Consider the following 18,855-nt stretch of genomic DNA (forward strand, 5'->3'; position numbering starts at 1 on the left):
AAAGAAATCCCTCCTATTCCTACATTAATAAACATTAAAATGGAGCCAGAAACTTACCAGGCTCTGGGAGGATTTTTGTCCTTTCCATGTCTGCTGCCAGTTCCATAGCAGGCTGTTCCTTAAGGGGAGAGAGGGGCATCCAAAGCTCCTCCGAGTACAGTGCCCAGGATGTGCAACTGCTGCTCCTTAGGCAAAGCCTCTTCTAGGACTGGTTTCAGCAACTGTCACTTCACTGGCCTTACTCAGTACCTGCTGCTGGCTCCCATCAGCCCCCATATTGCATTCTGGGGCCAGCATGTTGCCATTCCAGCTAATCAGGTCATTGTTCACCACCATTGGCTCCATGCTCGGCACAGTACCCAGCATCAGGTCAAACTCCTCATAAAACGGGTATGAAGTTGGAGCGGTCCCCGTGGTGTGATTCTGCTCCCTGGTTTTCTGGTACTTGGTCTTGAGCTGTTTAATCTGCTCCCTGCACTGGTCTCCATCCTGGTAAATTTCCAACACTGCTGGCTTCTTTGCTATTTGCTGGTATGCATGGTCATTCCTAGTACTCTTACTAAAGTCCATTGTTTTGCTGGCCTTGCACCAAAGATTCACCAAAATCTGTCTGTGTTCCATACTTTGTAAAGGACATCTTCTGGTCAGTCTCCATTGCAAACAGAGAAGGTTCTCTGAAAGTGTGTTCACAGCTCAATGGTTAGAAGACAATGGAAGGATTAAACACTGACTCCGCCGAGTTGCTGCACTACAACAAAGGGGATTTCTTCTGTTTCCCTGGAGTCGATTGGGAATACTTGGGAAAGAGAAGACAAAGGAAGTGGGTTACTTTTGGTGGAGTCCCAGGATACGAGTCGGGGGGTGCTTCTACATTGCAAAGAAAAAGGGCTTGAACCTTGGGTCCAGCTTGACTTCGGTTCAAACCCTCCACCCCTGGAGATTCTATGACTCTGGGTCTGAGCCCAAGTCTGAGAGATTTGTGTGTAGATGGAAGAGAGGTTTGGGTTCAAGCCTGAGTCTGAGCCTGGACTTACGTTGCATACCCTTAGGTTTTTATTTGTATTTCTATTTTTCTGATGTGGGTGTAACCAAACATAAGTGTCTATCTCTAAATCAGGTCCTGCTGTTGCTACCCTTACTCATATTGAGTAGAAACTTACTTGATTAGTAGCCCTGTTTGGGTCAATGGGACTACTTATCAATTGAAGATGCTACTCAATGTGAGTAAAGATGAAAGAATTGGGCCCCTGATGTTTAATTTTGCAATATCATTTATGGTCTATTGATAGCAATAATCTTTAAGATGGGATACTATAGTTTCAATTAATTCTTTGAGCTGTACAAAATAATCTTTAAAGGGATTCACACTCATGTGTCCTTGTAATATCCTTAGCATATTATTCTACTAAAATATATATTTGTGCACATTTTATGTATTAGTGAATGCTTTACAGATCTGAAAGCTACTGATTCAAATTTATTATAAATGTACAAATTTAGCATGGTGATTGATGTTGTTCTATGTAATTTCTCATCCATGAATGGGTGCCTTAATACCCTTGCCATGACACACTGCCAAATTAAAGAGTGCCGGACAGTAAACCAAACTTAATTGGCTAAATTGTTAAATGGCTAAGATATACTTTAGGATTCTGAATTGTCAGACTGACTACAGCTTTTTATAAACTTTATAAAAAACAAATTATGTTAAATATGAGTGTTATGGGATTAAAACCTTTTGTTATAAACACATAGAAAGATTAGAGTTCATTTTCATTTTAAATACTTACAAACAGGCCTACCAAGTGGGGCAAACATGTTGGACAAGATCCCAGGGCTCAGGATTACAGGAATCTAACAGCAGTCAATCCAAAGCAGTGACAGCATGCCACAGAGGTAGGAGGTCCACTTATAATATCTTTGTTGTGAGCCACGATGAATCTATAAGCAGTTTTGCTAATATATACAATAGTTCTCGCTCTCTCCTTTTTTTTTTTTTTTTCATTATTTGTATATTTTTTTAAAAGATTCACTTCAGTTACTTTTTTCCTAGGAGAATCAGTGCAGCAATTTATTTTGCTATTTCAGAATATCAGCTCTTCCGCTCAAGACCAGCCAGATCACATCTCTGAATTTAAAAACACAAATATTTAATAATTTTTGAATGAGAGTATTTCACTAAGTGTTCTTGCTTGGCTAAATCTTTAGACATAAAGTATCCCATAGAAGATCTCCAGGAAAAATAACCAGGCTTTTCTTTTACAGCTTACAATAATATGTTTATGTCTGGTTATTGTCATAGTATACATTCAGTTTTTATAGCTGTGTGAAGATTTCATACTTCACTTTAATTCAATATTCAGTCTACTTTGTGACTGTTTTTAATGCTTGGAAAACATTCATATTTCTTTTATTTTTCCACTTTCCTATCTACTGAACATGGATTTTATTTATGTTATACAGTGTTAAGTTGTATGTTAACACCAAGAAAAAGTATTAGAAAAAACAAACTGTTAGTAAGTATTCCTGCCCAGAATCTAATCAAATTGTCCATTAATTTTTTATATTGACATGAAAAAATTGTCTTAAAATGTGAATATTTTATTTTATAATATATCCTAATAAATTGCTAGAAGTAGCACATTTTACTAGGCTTTTTACACATCCTTTCTTTCTTCCATTCCCCTTCACCTAAATTTTTTTCCTCTCAGGGCCTAATTCCAAGCCCAGTTAAGTTAATGGAAAGACTCCCTTTGACTTCAGTGTGCTCTTATGGGCTAATCCTGCACAACTGAATCAACAGGTGCTTTGCCATTATTTTTAATGGGGGCAGGAACAAGCGCCAGTTCAGCAAAATATTTAAGCATATGACTAACTTTAAACATGTGAGCAGTTCCATTGACTCTAGTTGGATTCCAAGTTATGTGTGTACTTAAATACTTTACTGAATCAAGGCTGCATACTCTAGACCAGGGATTCCCAAACTTGGTTTGCGGTTTGTTCAGGGTAAGTCCCTGATGGGCCACGAGACGTTTTGTTTACCTGAGCGTCCGCAGATACGGCCGCTCGCAGCTCCCAGTGGCCGTGGTTCACCGTTCGTGGCCAATGGGAGCTGCGGGAAGCGGTGGCCCAGCCTGCGCAGCATGCTCCCATTGGCCTGGAGCGGCGAACCATGGCCACTGGGAGCTGCGAGCAGCTGTACCTGCGGACGCTCAGGTAAACAAAACGTATCGCGGCCCATCAGGGACTTACCCTGAACAAACCGTGAACCAAGTTTGGGAACCCCTGCTCTAGGCTATAAATTGAATTGAGAAGAATTTGCTATTTACACTGAAGTGAAATTCTGGCCTCATTGAACTCAATGGCATAATTCCCATTGACTTCAGTGGGTCGAGGATGTCACACTAAAACCTCAATCATGCAGTCTTTGGACATCCAAAACTGCCAATGACTCACTAACTACCTATGTATAACATGAGTACTGCAGTATTCAAATTATATGTATAGTATAGCTTTGGATCCAATCCTGAGAGTACTTTGATTTTAAGTTACCCACACACACTTTTTTTTTATGTGGATTCCCTGTAAGGCAGGAGATGTTGATTATACAGCATTCTGTGTAGTGAAAATGTTCAGAATGTGCAGAACACTAGTCTAAGTGCATTCAATTTTATTGTAGGTGTATTTAAATGTTAATTCCAGATGTCGGCATAGATTGGGCTGCATTAGTAGAAGCATTGCCAGCAGATTCAGGGAAGTGATTATTCCCCTCTATTCAGCACTGGTGAGGCCATATCTGGAGTATTGCATCCAGTTTAGGGCCCCCCAGTACAGAAAGGAAGTGGACAAATTAGAGAGAGTCCAGCGGAGGGCAACAAAAATCATTAGGGGGCTGAGAAAACTGGGCTTATTTAGTCTGCAGAAGAGAAAGATATGGGGGGATTTGATAGCAGCCTTCAACTGCCTTAAGGGGGGTTCCAAAGAGGATGGAGCTCGGCTGTTCTCAGGGGTGGCAGATGACAGAACAAGAAGCAATGGTCTCAAGTTGCAGTGGGGGAGGTCTAGGTTGGATATTAGGAAAAACTATTTCACTAGGAGGGTGGTGAAGCACTGGAATGGGTTACCTAGGGAGGTGGTGGAATCTCCATTCTTAGAGGTTTTTAAGGCCTGGGTTGACAAAGCCCTGGCTGGGATGATTTAGTTGGGGTTGGTCCTGCTTTGAGCAGTGGGTTGGACTAGATGATCTCCTGAGATCTCTTCCAACCCTAATCTTTTATGATTTTGTGATTCATAGAATTTTGTTTTTGCCGTTTTTTAGCCTTTAAGGACCAGATCCTGCAAAATTTACGCATGAACTTGACTGTAATTCTTTTGACTTCAGTGGGAGTATTTTTTTTAAATGTAAGCTGAGATTTTAACACAATGCTATGAGTCCTGCAGTTAGGTCTTTAGGAAACTCCAAATATCACAAGACTCACCATAAAATTAGAGTTCAATGAGAGCGAGACCAAGGCCTAAAACAGGTATTTCACACCTCTTGGGAGGTGGAGAGTGGTGTCAGCATCCTTTGACTGTGAGGACACCTAGCAGTGAACAGGAAGCATTTGGGACAACAGAGAACCAGGCAGTAATTTTTAAAGTGAAGAAAGCATGCTATAAAATGACTGTATTGTTAGCATTTGTTCTTTTTCTATATATTTTGAAATACAATGACACTTACATGTTTTAAAACAGTGGTATTCAATTACATTTTCTGGCAGGCCAGAAAAGGCAACATCCAAATCCTGGAGCGCCAAAGGGTGCTCTCTAGGGTGAGTGGGCTCTTCAGGTGTTTGCTCTCTAACAAAAGCATGTCAATTGCTTTATGTTGCATTGCTTTATGTTGCATAAGCATCTGCTTAAGTGCCTGATTAAAAATCTACCACTCTAAGTCGAAATGTATTACAGTATAGCTTCAATGTGTTTTTAAATGTAAATGAAAAGTTTCTAAATTAAATACAGATGAAGTCCATTTATTTGAATTGCTTGAGGACATCTGATACCTTCAAATAATGGGGCATTTGGATAAAGGAAAGTGATATTTTTAGCAGCAGTTTCATAGTGAAATTTCTTTTAGTTACTGACCATGGTGACAGACTGCATTAGGAGTTGAAGTTCTGTACCCAGCTGAAGTGGAAATGTTCGATACTTTCATTCAGTGCTCTCCCTTAGTCCTCCATCATTGTTTCCAATTTCTCTGACACTTAAACCTCGTCACCACATCATTTTTGTTTGCATTTTTTGAGCTTTTTTGTTTTACTGAATTTTGTGTCTGGGTAAAAAAAGTTCTCTGGCATTTAATGTATGAAACACAAGCTTCACTCCTCTACAGAACTTATTAGAATAGTGGCAGCTAATAGACAGAAGGTTGTTGTCTGTAATATTTACCTCTTGTTACTAGTGAGCAAAGTGGCACTTCTTGCTCTATACTAGCTTGTTAAAATCTGGCTTCAGTGAAGTGACTGCTATATGAAGGCAGCTCTCCAGAGACTCATTTGTCAGCCTGTTTCAAGCATCGTTCTTGATGACATTCATGACTGCAAAGCTGGATTCGCACATATACATGGATTCAAACATTGAGAGCACCGCGAGGAAAAATGTCTTGAGGTTTGTATACTTTTTTGTCCAGATAATCATGATTTCAGTGTTCTTGAATTCATTTTTCAGCACATCTGAGGTCTGCAGGTTGACTAGTTCCAGCTGCAGCATACTTTCACCTATTACAGGGAGGACCTTATGGGGATGAGATGTGAAGTCACTCTCAGGTGCCACGGAGAAAGGATCATGTACAAAGCCAATTACATCCTTTGGTATGCAAAAATCTCCAAACTGAGCACTGAAGTTGTTCCTTAGCTTTTGAAGGAAACTTGTCACGAGGCGACTCATCACATTATCTGCCTCCATTGCTGATCAGGGTGTTGCAGAGTTGAGTGAAGTGCAAAAGATTCCCAGAGCTCAAATCTAAGAGAAATATGTCCAGTTTCTTCTGAAAAGCTTCTATTTTCTTAACTTGGCCTGTACATTCAGGATACTCAGGTGGTCAAATATGTTGCATAGAATTGCTACTTTGACTAAGAATTCAGTATCTTCTAGCAGGACCAGATATTCAGCTGCCTTCTTGTGGGTGCTGTGCTGAAGGTACTCAACAACGTGAGCCTTGAGTTTGCAGAAGTATGCCAGCAATGTACCCTTACTAAGTCAGAGAATGTTATTATAGAGAAGATCTTCATGGTTTGCAGAGGATGATCAATGATCAACTCACAAAATAGGCTGTGCTGCAGACTTGAGGAGGCTTTGCTGAAACTGATTATTTTAATCACAGTCTCCATCACATCTTTTAGTTCCTCACTCAGCTTGGCACACAGCACACTTTGGTGTACTGATATAGTGCAGGGCTTTCATTTGTGGTGCCACTTCTGCCAGTCATGTCTCAAGACCCCTCTGGTTGCCCAGCATTGAAGGTGCACCATCAGTTACCAGAAGACAGATCCCTTGCTTAGTAAGAGTCCTTGTTGCTCAAACACTGCACTGACTTTCTCAAATATGATGTTGCCTGTGATATACATTTCCAGAGGCATCAAACGCAAGAGTTCCTTTCAGAGGATGTGGCCATTAAAGTATGTCATAAAAACACAGCTGTGCTATATTCTTATTGTCTGGTTCATCGATGGCCAACAACACAAACTCAGCACCTCTCAGACCTTTCAACAAAAAATGGAGCACTTCAGCATCCAAGGCCTGGACAGGATGCATTGTGGTTTCATCTGACAGGGGAACTTGCTTGGCAGCATTCATGATGGCCTCCTTCATCTTCTCATCAGCTAACACTTAATGGAGAATAGACAGCATATGATCTTTGACAGTTACAGAATCAGTGAAGTGCTTCTTCTTTCATGCCAGTGTCCAGGCCACTCACAGAGAAGCTACCATAGTCATCTTCTTTTGTGATGCATAACTTGTGAGAAATTTCCCCATAACTGGAAAATATAATCAGGGAGTCTATCTTTGATCACGCTGTGTCCAAGTTCAAAGGATAATAGTTGTTGAAAGTTGGTTGGTTCATCTCAGAGTATCCTGGGCCCGGCACATGCCGTCTTGGAGGATGCACTGCAGGCAGGGTCGCCTGGCGGGGAGGCCAGGGACTGGAGCTGGAGCTGGGTAGTGGGACTGCTCCTATAGCAGAGCCCCCAGCAGGGAGCAGGAAGGAACAGTTGATGCCCAGCGAGCCAAAAGGCTGTACATCTGTGGGCTACATCTGGACTGTGGGCTGCCAGTTGAAGAACTATGTTTTACGGTAAAGAAATACAGGAAATATCAAGGAAATTAAACTTAGCCTTTACTTAGATCATCAGATTACATTTCTTTATGGTCTCTGTGATAAGAACTACCCAGATCTTGTGTCCAGGTCTAGAATGAAGAGCAGTCCCTTCCCTCTGGATACTCATTGCTGCAAACAGGGGGGGGGGGTGAAGCATGGAGTGTGGGTGTCCCACTATAACCCCTTTTCATTTACTGGCCAGAGTAGGTGGCCAGGCAGAAGAAGGGAAGTAAGATGCACTCTTTGAAGAGCTGCAGTAACTTGCTTTCTCCTTCCCAAACCCTCCCTACCCCCAAAGCAAGAAGGAAGCAAGGGATTAATTGTGCCACAGAGGTGTGTCTCTGAGGCAGAATACCACCTTGGAGCTCTTCCTGGGGCCTTGCTCCAAGCTGTGCCTACCCCAAAAAGATGTAAATGATGTATTTTGATCCTGATCCAACTTTCCATTGATTTCAGTGGGATTAGGATCAGGGCCTTAAGGATGCAGCTGAATGATAATAAAATTTGACTGACAAAAATTTCAGTTAAAATACCTAGTATGCATTATGGTTAAGAACTGTTCATCACCATATAAACAGAATACTAGCAGAGAGTGGCCTTAGTGAAGTGCACACCTGTCATAAAAGTATTATTATATTATTACAGTGGTTCCTATTGGCCCCAACCCAGATTGGAGGTCCATGGGGCTAGGTACTGCACAAACACTGTAAAGACAGATCATGTTTGAAATAGCTTAAAATCTAAATAAATAAGACAAGATGAATGGTGGAGGGGAAACAGAGGCACGGACATGCAGTAAGTCAGTGCAATGCTGAAACTAGAACCCATGTCTCCAGATTCCTAGTCTAGGGCTCTGTTGACTATAGTAACTCCTCACTTAAAGTCGTCCCGGTTAACATTGTTTCATTGTTACATTGCTGATCAATTAGGGAACATGCTTGTTTAAAGTTGCACAATGCTCCCTTATAATGTTGTTTGGCAGCCGCCTGCTTTGTCCAGTGCTTGCAGAAATAGCAGCCCATTGGGATTAGCTGGTGGGGGCTTAGAACCAGGGTGGACCGGCAGCAGGGCTCAGGATGGAGGGAACTTGCTGGCAGCAGCTGCTGCCTCAACTTGCTGATCTACTTAAAAAGGCAATGTACTTAGAGGGGGTCAGTGTACTTAAAGGGGCAATGCACATCTCTCTCTCTCTCACACACGGTGTGCGTCTCTATCTCTCTCTGCCATGCTGTGTCCCCTCCCTCCATTCGTGCTGCCTTGTAGAGTGTGAGGCTACATTAACAACAATGTGTTAACCCTTGAGGGCTCAGCCGAATGCTAGTTCATCATTTAGCAGTAAGGCATTCCCTGGGAAATATCCCACCCTCTTCCACCCTCTGACTTCACCACCTCAACCAAGCTTCACAATCATCATTGCTGTGTACAATATTAAATTGTTTAAAACTTATACTGTGTATATGTGTGTATATATATAAAATATAGTCTTTTGTCTTGTGAAAAAAAATTATGTGGAACCTAACCCCCCCCACATTTACATTAATTCTTATGGGGAAATTGGATTCGCTTAACATTGTTTCGCTTAAAGTAGCATTTTTCAGGAACATAACTACAATGTTAAGCGAGGAGTTACTGTACACCATAATGTTAGAATCAGAAGAGTCTATGGCAGTTTGGAATGGCAGATGGCAGTTGGCTGAGCTGAGTTTCTGCTGTAGGGTAGACAGCTTTATATTCTGGTTGTAACTCCACAAAAAGCCCTTTCGGTTAACGCACAGGGTATGCCTGTACTTGGTGCGGGGGGTGTAATTCCCAGATTGAGGGCACATAGTTGGGCTAGCTTTTATTGAACTAGCAAGCTAAAAATAGAAACTAGCTGCAGCAGAGCTGTGTGTGTGTGGGGGGGGGGGGCTAGCCACCCCAAGTTTGTATCCGTCCGAGACCCTAGGCACATAACTTGGAGTGGCTAACCTATTCCACTGTTTGCGCTGCTGTGACTACACACTCTATTTTTAGTGCACTAGTTCAATGAAAGCTAGCGTGAGTATGTTTCCTTGAGCTGGGAATGACAGCCAGGGCCAGCTCTAGGATTTTTGCCGCCCAAAGCAAAAACAACTTTGGCCGTCCCCCACCTCCGTTTTTTAATTACCCCCACCCCCGGCCCCGCCTCAACTCCACCCCTTCCCTGCCTCCTCCCCCCAGGCTCTCAAGCCTGGGAGGGAAGGAGGGAGGGGGAGCAGCGGCACGCGAAACAACTGTTTCGCGCGCCGCGGCCGCTCGGGATCTCCCCCTTCCTCCCAGGTTTGAGAGCCTGGGAGGGAGGGGGAGACTCCGAGTGGCCGCGGCGCGGCCGCCGCTTCTCCCCCTCCCTCCCAGGCTGGGGGGGGGGAGGGGAGCAGCAGCCGCTCGGGATCTCCCCCTCCCTCCCAGGTTTGAGAGCCTGGGAGGGAGGGGGAGACTCCGAGTGGCCGCGGCGCGGGTGCCGCTTCTCCCCCTCCCTCCCAGGCTCTCAAGGGCAGTGGCCTGCAAGCAGTAGATGTGGGATAACTGCATGTGTGACAACAGGATGACAGTTCTCATGGCCCCAACAGGACACAGATAGAAGAGTTGGGCTCTTGCTTCAGTGGTTATGGGAATGAGGAGGGATTAGAGGGAATATCCCTGACAGTAGGTTGGAGGAGACTTATTATTTTATTATTTGTATTACCATGGAGTATATAGTCCTTTATACCTTATACCCTGTACTGGACTGAACTGCAATGATCTTCATTGTAACTGTTAAAGTAATTGGGCTTAGGGTATTTCCCCCTTTTGGTTTTTGGCAGGCTTAGTAAAGTAATTCTCTCTAGAGTGGTGGTTCTCAACCTATTTACCATTGTGGGCCACATATGCAGCTCTCTATGTGTTACGTGAGCCGCATCCACGCAATATATATACTACGTATGGCCCTGAGGATGTCACATGGGTCGCAGCTGTATGCTGATTGGGCTACAAGCGGCCCAAGGGTTGAGAGCAGGGATTGAGAGCAGGCCTGCTTGCGGCCCCCCAGGGGGCCCCGGACCCCTGGTTGAGAACCATTGCTCTAGAGCATGGTGGGTCCCCATAAACTGTCATAGAGCATGTAAAGACTTGTGTTCCTACCTTGTGGTACGCAGGGCACACTACTAGATATTTAGTGGGATCGGTGTACTACAACACTCACAATGCCATTCTGCAGCGTGATTTGACTACAAAACAAAGTGACAACTCTTGGCCAGAACCTGGCATCACTGAATTCTATGAGTTTTGTCTTCAAGGGTGTGCAGAGCTATTGTAGTGGCAGTACTCAGGTAGTTAAAGCTAAACACATGCATAAGTCTTTGCAGGATTGTGGAGTAAATCTGTAACTTCATAGAAAAGTGGGCTTTAAGAAGTTATCTGGTGTTGAGCTCTCCTCCAAAGTGATGTTTCGGTACATTCTTGATCTTTAATTAGTCTGTATGTTTCTGAAGAGAAAGTGTTATTCACAAGAAGGGGTCCTGGCCCCATATGCTATTCTGGCAGCATATAGGGCCATAAACAGCCCACAAGGAACTGAAGGAGAATTCTGTTGGTGCAGGCAGTGCTGTCTCTATGCTGGCTCTTCCTTGCAAGCCCTTATGATAGTGGTATTTAAAAAGTCAATCAATGTTCTGACTGATGTTCTGTCAGGGTACTGTGCATTTGTACTGGTTAACTTAGTTGTGTGTTCAAAATTTACCAAAGGTTTGTATTGTATGTTTATTGTATGGTACATAGTGAATTGCTCTGCTTCCATAAATGTGATAATATAAGATTTGCTTTGATTGAAGCAGTAGTCCTTATGACCACTTATGGTACCTAATTTAGACCAGAACTCAGCAATTTGTTCTTTGCAGGAGGATGCTTCCATGGAATTCCATTGAAGTCAATGAACTTCCATGCCGGGGATTGGAGCTTTAGCGTTTTCTTTGCACAGTACTAGATGTCCCTGTGGTGTCTAGCTTAATGCTTTCAGACTGTGCAATTTTTTTTATTTTACAAAAGTTTTCTTTCAAATAACTTGGGAACTTTAATCAAAAAAACTGCATTGGTGATGTTAGGGATGAAGTTAAGCACTCAAAGTCAGGCAAGTTAATGCCAAAGTAAATCTGAAAGAGATAGTTACAACTCTGGTCCTTTATGGCTTTGAATGTTACTATTATATAATTTCTGACCATCTTCCTAGGTGCATCATCCAAGGTGCATGGATAGGGCCCTACCAAATCCATGAAAAACACATCCCGGACCTTGAAATCTGGTCTTTTGTTTGCTTTTACCCTATACTGTGAAGATTTCATGGGGGAGACCAGTGTTACTCAAATTGGGGGTCCTGACCAAAAAGGGAGTTGCAGGGGGGAGGGTCAGAAGGTTATTTTTTTGGGGTGGGGTGTCACAGTATTGCTACCCTTACTTCTGTGCTGCCTTCAGAGTTGGGTGACCGGAGAGCAGCGCCTGTTGGCCGGGCACCCAGATGTGGAGGCAGCGCCCCGCCAGCAGCAGCACAGAAGTAAGGGTGGCAATACCATACCATGTCGCCCTTACTTTGTGCTGCTGCCTTCAGAGCTGGGTGGCCAGAGAGTGGCAGCTGCTGAGAGCCCAGCTCTGCAGGCAGTAGCGCAGAAGTAAGGGTGCCAATACCATACCATGCCATCCTTCCTTTGTGCTGCTGCTGAGGGTGTCTCTGCCTTTAGAGCTGGGTTCCCAGCCAGAAGCTGTCGCTCTCCAGCTGCCCAGCTCTGAAGGCAGCACTGCTGCCAGCAGCAGTGCAGAAGTAACAGTACCACCCCCCCAACTCCTTTTGGGGTCAGGACCCCTACAATTACAACACTGTGAAATTTCAGATTTCAATAGCTGAAATCATGAAATTTATGATTTTAAAAATCCTATGACTGTGAAATTGATCTAAATGGCTCATGAATTTGGTAGGACCCTAGGCATGGAGCATGGTGTGTAATATTAATGACTTTCACAGTGTTTCATTTTCTGGTATACCCAAAGATGCGGACTACACGTGGATTTCTAAGGCTGTGGAAAAAACCTGTGTACTATCCTATTGCACTGTGGGAGAAATAGTTATGCTCCTGCATGGAAAGACATTAACCTAGAAATACTGCGGATGAACGAGAGGAACCTTAACTAGGACGTTTCACGGCTATTTCAGTCTTCACTCCCCAACCACCAGCACCTTCTTTCCAGCACAAGTACCTACTTGTTAGCGTATATGTTGTTAGGTTAGCTCTAATTCCGAGGGCACGCTCCCCACATGGCCGCCAGCCGCCGGGGTAGTGGGCACACTGGCCGCATGCCCACCCCCAATGTGCTATTCAGCTCTCTCAGCCCCCCTCCCCGTTTTGTCTTCCGCCCACCCTTTCTGATTGGCTAAGCGCTTCAATCCGAACCTCACATTCGTCACCCCCGATTGGCTCAGCCTCCCGCCTATCTTCACAAGAAGCCCCGCCTCTCTTTTTATTTCCCCCCCCTCCCCCCAATCTCAGCCCCCTCCCCCGTCTCTCTCCCTCCTTGCGTGTAACTGCTGCTGAGGCTGGCTGTCCCCGCTGCACGGAGGAACCGGCAAGCTCTGCGTGCGCGCGGCGGCGCTGCTGCGGGTAGAGGGCGGCGCGGCGCGGCGCAGCCTCCACCCCGGTGCGCACAGCCCCGTAAGTGCGAGCGAGAATGAGAGCCCGAGAGCAGCCACCAGCAGCCGCGCCGCACCAGCCCCCGGCGCAGGACTAGAGCAGGGAGAGACTGAAGGGGGCACGGAGGCAGCGTGAATCCTCTGGCAGACTCCCACTCACTGGTTCACCTGCCATCCCCATCGCTCCCTCCCTCCCGTCTCACTCATTCTCTCCCCTCCCCTCCTTCCCACTCACACTCTCCCTCCTCTCCTCCTCCTCTGTCTCACTCTTTCGCTTCCCCTCTCCCCCCTCCGATCCCCCCGTCTCCCTTCTCCTCCTGGCACTGCACTGCAGCTGCTCCTCCGGCCAGTCCCGTCGCCTTCTCTCCCCTTCCCCCCCTGGGCCAGCCCCAGAGCATCCTCGGCACCCGGCGCGGAGCTCTGCCGTCCCGAGGGGGGACAGAGAACGGGACGAGCCTCGTCCCCTCCCCGCCCGGCCCCCCGCCTCCCCAAGGAAGAGACCATTCTGCTCCTGGCCGCGGCGAACATGATGGCGGCAGCTCCCATCCAGCAGAACGGGACCCACACCGGGGTTCCCATAGACTTGGACCCGCCGGACTCCCGCAAAAGACCGCTCGAAGCGCCCCCCGAAGCCGGCAGCACCAAGAGGACCAACACGGGTGGTGGGTATCTCCCCTCCCCCCGCAGCACCCTCCTCCCGCCCGCCCACCTTCCCTCCTACCTGCCCCGGCGGGAGGCCCTTCCCGGCGGCCGGGGGGCTGAACTGCCCCGGAGAATTCACCGGGGTTCCGGCACAATTGTTCAAAAAGGGTAAAAATGGGTAAAAACCGAACGTGGGGGGAGCGCCCGGTACTCACGGGGGCGGTTGAACCAGCCTTACGCCGCCTGCAGCTGCCGGGACCCGGCTCCCTGCCCTCCCGCGGACGGGGCCGCGCCACAGGGCCGGGGTCCGGAGGGGAGCGGAAGGCTGCACCCCGGGAGGACTCACCCGCTTGCTGGACACAGCCACCTCCTGACCCCGCAGCGCGGCTCGGGCCGGCCGGGGACGCGGCTCTGTGCCCCGGGGCCGCGCTGAAGGCTGCGGAGGGGGCTCCGTCCGGCGCGGGGGGGCACTACTCCCGGGGTGCAGCAGCGTTAAACTTATCATTCATCAAAATGGCGTCGGTTTTCAGCATCTAGCAGTCTTTGGGGTTTAATATCCATCGGGGTGGGTGTGCAGCCGTGACCCTACAGGGGCTGGAGTGGGCATAGGGGGCTCCTGCTGCCCCAGCACCCTCCCGGTACGTTGGCGAAGATAAATAAATAAATGACAGCTGGGAGGCAGGGGGATGGCGAAGGCGCTCTCCGCCTTTTCCATCCGCTGGCTCACAAGCTGGATTTAAATCTTGACCGGTGTTTCCCGTTTCCTTGGCCTCACTTCGTCTATCAGTGTGACACTGTTGCATTGATTTGGCTTGTTGGGGTTGGGGGGTGTTGGAGTGGGGGGAGTTGTCTCTGGTGCGGTGACTTGTTAGTTAACATCCTGCTCTTCCTGGATGAGATGAGTTATAACGGGACTAGCATCTCCTCTATTCATTTGCACTGGAGTCATCATAACAATGCACCGAGGCAGAGGTGAATTTATTCATCTAATATTAAGAAAAGCAGTCTGTATTATAATGTATTGAACCTATATATAATATAAATGGGGACTCTGGTATTCCATCTGCACTATTTGGGATGCTTATACCCTTTCATAGGGAGAAAGTGAGATGGACCTGGACCTGCTCCTGTTTATTTTTTAAACAAACTTTATAGAGAACTTTATTTTATGATAAAATGTTGAGATTAAATCAAATTGGAGATTGGTTTTCAGGACTTCCAGTCATTAAAATAAACTACCCTTGTATAGCTTTCACCTTTTTCAGAGCCAGTGTTCTAAAGGTCCTTAGATACATTGCTGCTGGATCAGTAAGGGAAAGGAGCACAGTTGCAAAATGTGGCTGGGAAACATTTGTTTCATTCATTGTATATATTTTCCCGTTCTGATTGTGGTTTTTCAATCCGGTGGTGGTGGGAGGATTGGCATTATCACTTTTACGTGTATTTAAAATAAGTGATTTAAGCTTTTGATCAATTGGGAAAAATTCTTCTTAATGTCTTTTAATTAATGAGCTTAAAAGAGATCACTGTCGTCTAAGAAGTGCTAAAGAAATACATCAGGATTACTTGGGCAAGTGATTCCATCCACACCATGTTGAGTTGTTTTCTTGGCAGTGGCTAAAATGCTTGGAAAATAAAACTCCACATTTTGGGTGGGTTTTTGGTAGGAGACTAGTTGTTTTGCACACTTAAGAAGAAAGCAGGCAATAGGTAATTGCTGTTCTCATGCATTTGCTAATGTCAAACAAAGAGCCCATCACTTTATCATTCTTTCCTTTTTTTTTTTTTTTTTTTTTTTTTAAGTTTTGGCATTTCTGTAGCAGTATTTTTAGGGAAGGTTGTGATTTGTCGTCATGCACGTTTTGTGCACACTTTTTTTTTTTTTTTTTTTGAAGGGGTCAATTCGTTTCATTGTACCATGGTAACCACAGATAGAACTGGAACAATTCCGCCTTCAGAAATACAACTCAATTTTGTCATTTGTTTTCATGCTTTCAGAAAATTAAGGAAAATGTATAGATTCTTTAATTTCCACAGAGTGAATATGGCAAATGACAAATGCATATTTTAAAATGGTAAATGCATAGTCCATGCATTTCTTATAGAATGATGCAACTGGTTAGATGTATAGTTGTACACATATTAATAGGTATGTTCACTTATTTACTGGTTTTGTTTTGTTTTGTGGGCATGGTGGAGAACAAATGTTTTGTAAACCAAATTAACCTTGCATATCTCAATTTTTCAGAGGATGGCCAGTATTTTCTAAAGGTCCTCATACCTAGTTATGCTGCTGGATCTATAATTGGGAAGGGAGGACAGACAATTGTTCAGTTGCAGAAAGAGACGGGGGCGACCATCAAGCTGTCTAAATCCAAAGATTTTTACCCAGGTAGGTGCAAATATTAGCAGATTACTTTTAAATCCCTAGGGAAATACATACATGATGTGTGTGGTTTATGCATTGAAGAGTAATCTTCTCAGTGCAGTCGGAAACATTATTGAGCAGAGAAGTACACTACAACATGTTACAGTGAGCATATGAACAGTCTTATCTTAATTTGTTTATGGAATTGACTGGGTACTATCTAATAATTTAGTGGCCATAAAGTGTGGCTAAAGTTATTTAGAATATTACTGTAGGAAAACATTTTTGTGAATATATTTTCTGAGCACTTTTTATTACAAAAAAAATCTACTTTTAAAGAACCAACTCTGACAGCTGGCATTAAAAATGGGTGTGTTTATCAAGTTTTCAGGTATCATTGTAAGGCAATTAAGCTAGAATGAATAAAAATGAGAGGCTGTTTCTTAAAGAATGGGCCATTTACTTTAAATCCATTACGTACCTTCTTTCTGCATCATTGGTTTGTTCACTGGCCCTGGAGTGAAGTAAAGAGGACAAGTGCTACTGCTCTTCAGATGTTTTCTTTGGATTGTGTTTAATATGACTACAAAGGAAAATCTATAATGTTATGAAAGGAAATATAATACTTCAGATGAATAAGAAAATAAGTGTGTTTTGTGCATACTGTATTTACGCAAACAACAAAGCATTCAATATTTATATGCATAGAGTGCCTGTTATTAGTCTTTTCTCATTTTTGATCAAAATGTTATAAATAGCAGGTCATGCATAATGATCTGCATCATTTTGAACTTCTGCAAAATATTTCTGTGGTTCCATGTAGAGTTTGACTTTCTTTCTAAAGATTAACAAATTAGTATCTAGTAGTTAGACTTCTAGTCTGAGTTGAAATCTATCTAATTTTTTTATTGACTGCTAATAACTTACTACATAGCTATCATTTTACCAGGGTTCTGGTTTTGCAACTTTGAACTGTGGCTAGTAATTCAGAGCCGAGGTGCCTAGATATTGTTGATATTTGTTTTTTGTAGAGAAGATAAAGCTGTTTTGCATTTGGTGAGCTAATTCAGCAAGATGACTGAATTTTCTAAAACAGCAAAGACAGCTGGCATGAGTGTAAGCAGAGCATGAGCATTTGGAGTATTTCAGTTTCCTGTCCACTCTGTTTCACTGTCAAGCAGAAGTGGATCATTTATTCTCTATGGAAAGATTGTAATTATTTTGAAATTGTCATTTTGATATGGAAATGGAAAATGCACCTGCTATTTTTCTGCCTTATGGATGCAATTTATAGCGTTCTAATGTACTAACACAATTAAAAGGACAAGTTTAGATTTTCTATGGAATGAAATAGTTCTATAATTGCTATTCATTGTCATTCAGAAACTTTTGTTGTTTTGCCTTTACTTTTTTTGCCTTAGGAAAGTTTTGGTAACACAATTCTTATATTCTGAAAGGTGTATTAGGGTGAAAAAATCAGTGCAGAATTGTGAAAACTCTGTGGAGAAATAAAATCATTCAAAAGAGCCTGATTGCGGAATTAATAACGTAATCTGGGAAAGGAGCTGCAATGGTAAATTAAATTCACTGTCAATAGATGAAAATGAAATAGATTCTTTGCATTATACATGAGGTGGTATCAGATGTGCAAGGATGTTACAGAAAATTGGTGTTTATGAAGGGTATTCCAAATACTAAATTATATGCCTTTTCATTTGACTATAGTTTATTTACAGTGAGTTGGAAAGGATGCACCAAAGATTATATCTTTTGTTCAGTACTCTAACATAGTTATTTTATTCTTTTCTGATTAAATCAGAATTACATACTTTTTTGTTCTGTAAATTGTGCAGATACAGCAGTATCAGCAGGAGTGTCCTTTGAAAATTAAAAATTAGGCAAGCCAGAATGAGATGAATAAAAAAAATGTCTAATGTTTCTGTGACGTAAACAGATTCTCTCTGAAGGAAATACCAGGACAAGAGAAGACTTGGTACAGTTTAATTTTACCAAGTATAGATCAATGTCCAGTTAGACATTACACAATCTATTTTATATATGTAGCCACACTGTTGGTCATTTAGCAAATTAATGATTTAGACATAATTTAAGATGGACTGTTATTTGCTACAGCATGGACAGATGAGAAAAATGGATTCTCTTGTAGCTGGATCTTGTTAGTCTTTCTGTTTGCATTTGTCCACGAGCCTGTGGAATTTTCTGAGGTCCTGGCATTCTCCAAGCTGATGACTTTTTTGGGTTTCTTCCAGCCCTCTTACATGAGGGATAAAAACCCAGCTAATCTTATACTAGTCCAAAATTTAGGGCTGTGATTCATATTATTGAGGATTTTTTTTTATAGAAGTATGCAGTTATCTGAAAACCTACTTGGGTGTATATATGTTCCTTAACATGTTGACTAACTTATATCTATAGTTACATTAAATATCTATTTTGCAAACACTATGTTTGTGAGGTTGCTGTTAAGCTTAAATTTTAGTGGGAAGGAGAGGAGTAACTGAAAGGGAAAGTTCAGCACGGCTTTTAAGAGTGTAGGTGATTTGGAAGGGAGAAGGATTGGTATATTAAAGTCACGAGTTCTTCACTGTGTGATCTAATGGTTTCTTATGGTACAGGTATTCAGTATACAGAGTAAGTCTGTCAGAATAATTTTTATGTTTGTGCTTAAGAAAACTATTTACGGTAGCTTTAGAATTAAGATGAGAGAGATCTAATTATAAGAAGTTGAAAAGAAGCATGTATTTCTAAAGTATTTCTTTTTATTAAATGTTTTAGTTCAACAAAGTAAAAGACAGT

The 18,855-nt window shown here is 43.5% G+C and overlaps 1 protein-coding gene across 3 annotated transcripts in view; it reads left to right on the forward strand.

Annotated features, from left to right (window-relative positions):
• Positions 1-13,554: 13,554 nt before the first annotated feature.
• Positions 13,555-18,855, forward strand: part of NOVA1 (NOVA alternative splicing regulator 1) — a 240,424-nt gene continuing 235,123 nt past the window's right edge. For 2 of the 3 annotated variants that reach the window (XM_065403960.1, XM_065403962.1), the window contains exons 1-2: positions 13,555-13,690; positions 15,919-16,062. In XM_065403960.1, the coding sequence (XP_065260032.1) occupies positions 13,555-13,690; positions 15,919-16,062 (280 nt within the window). The remainder of the gene's footprint in view (positions 13,691-15,918; positions 16,063-18,855) is intronic. The other variant, XM_065403961.1, reaches the window with a different exon arrangement.

This window comes from Emys orbicularis, chromosome 4 (assembly GCF_028017835.1).
Source record: "Emys orbicularis isolate rEmyOrb1 chromosome 4, rEmyOrb1.hap1, whole genome shotgun sequence".
NCBI classification, from domain to species: domain Eukaryota; kingdom Metazoa; phylum Chordata; order Testudines; family Emydidae; genus Emys; species Emys orbicularis.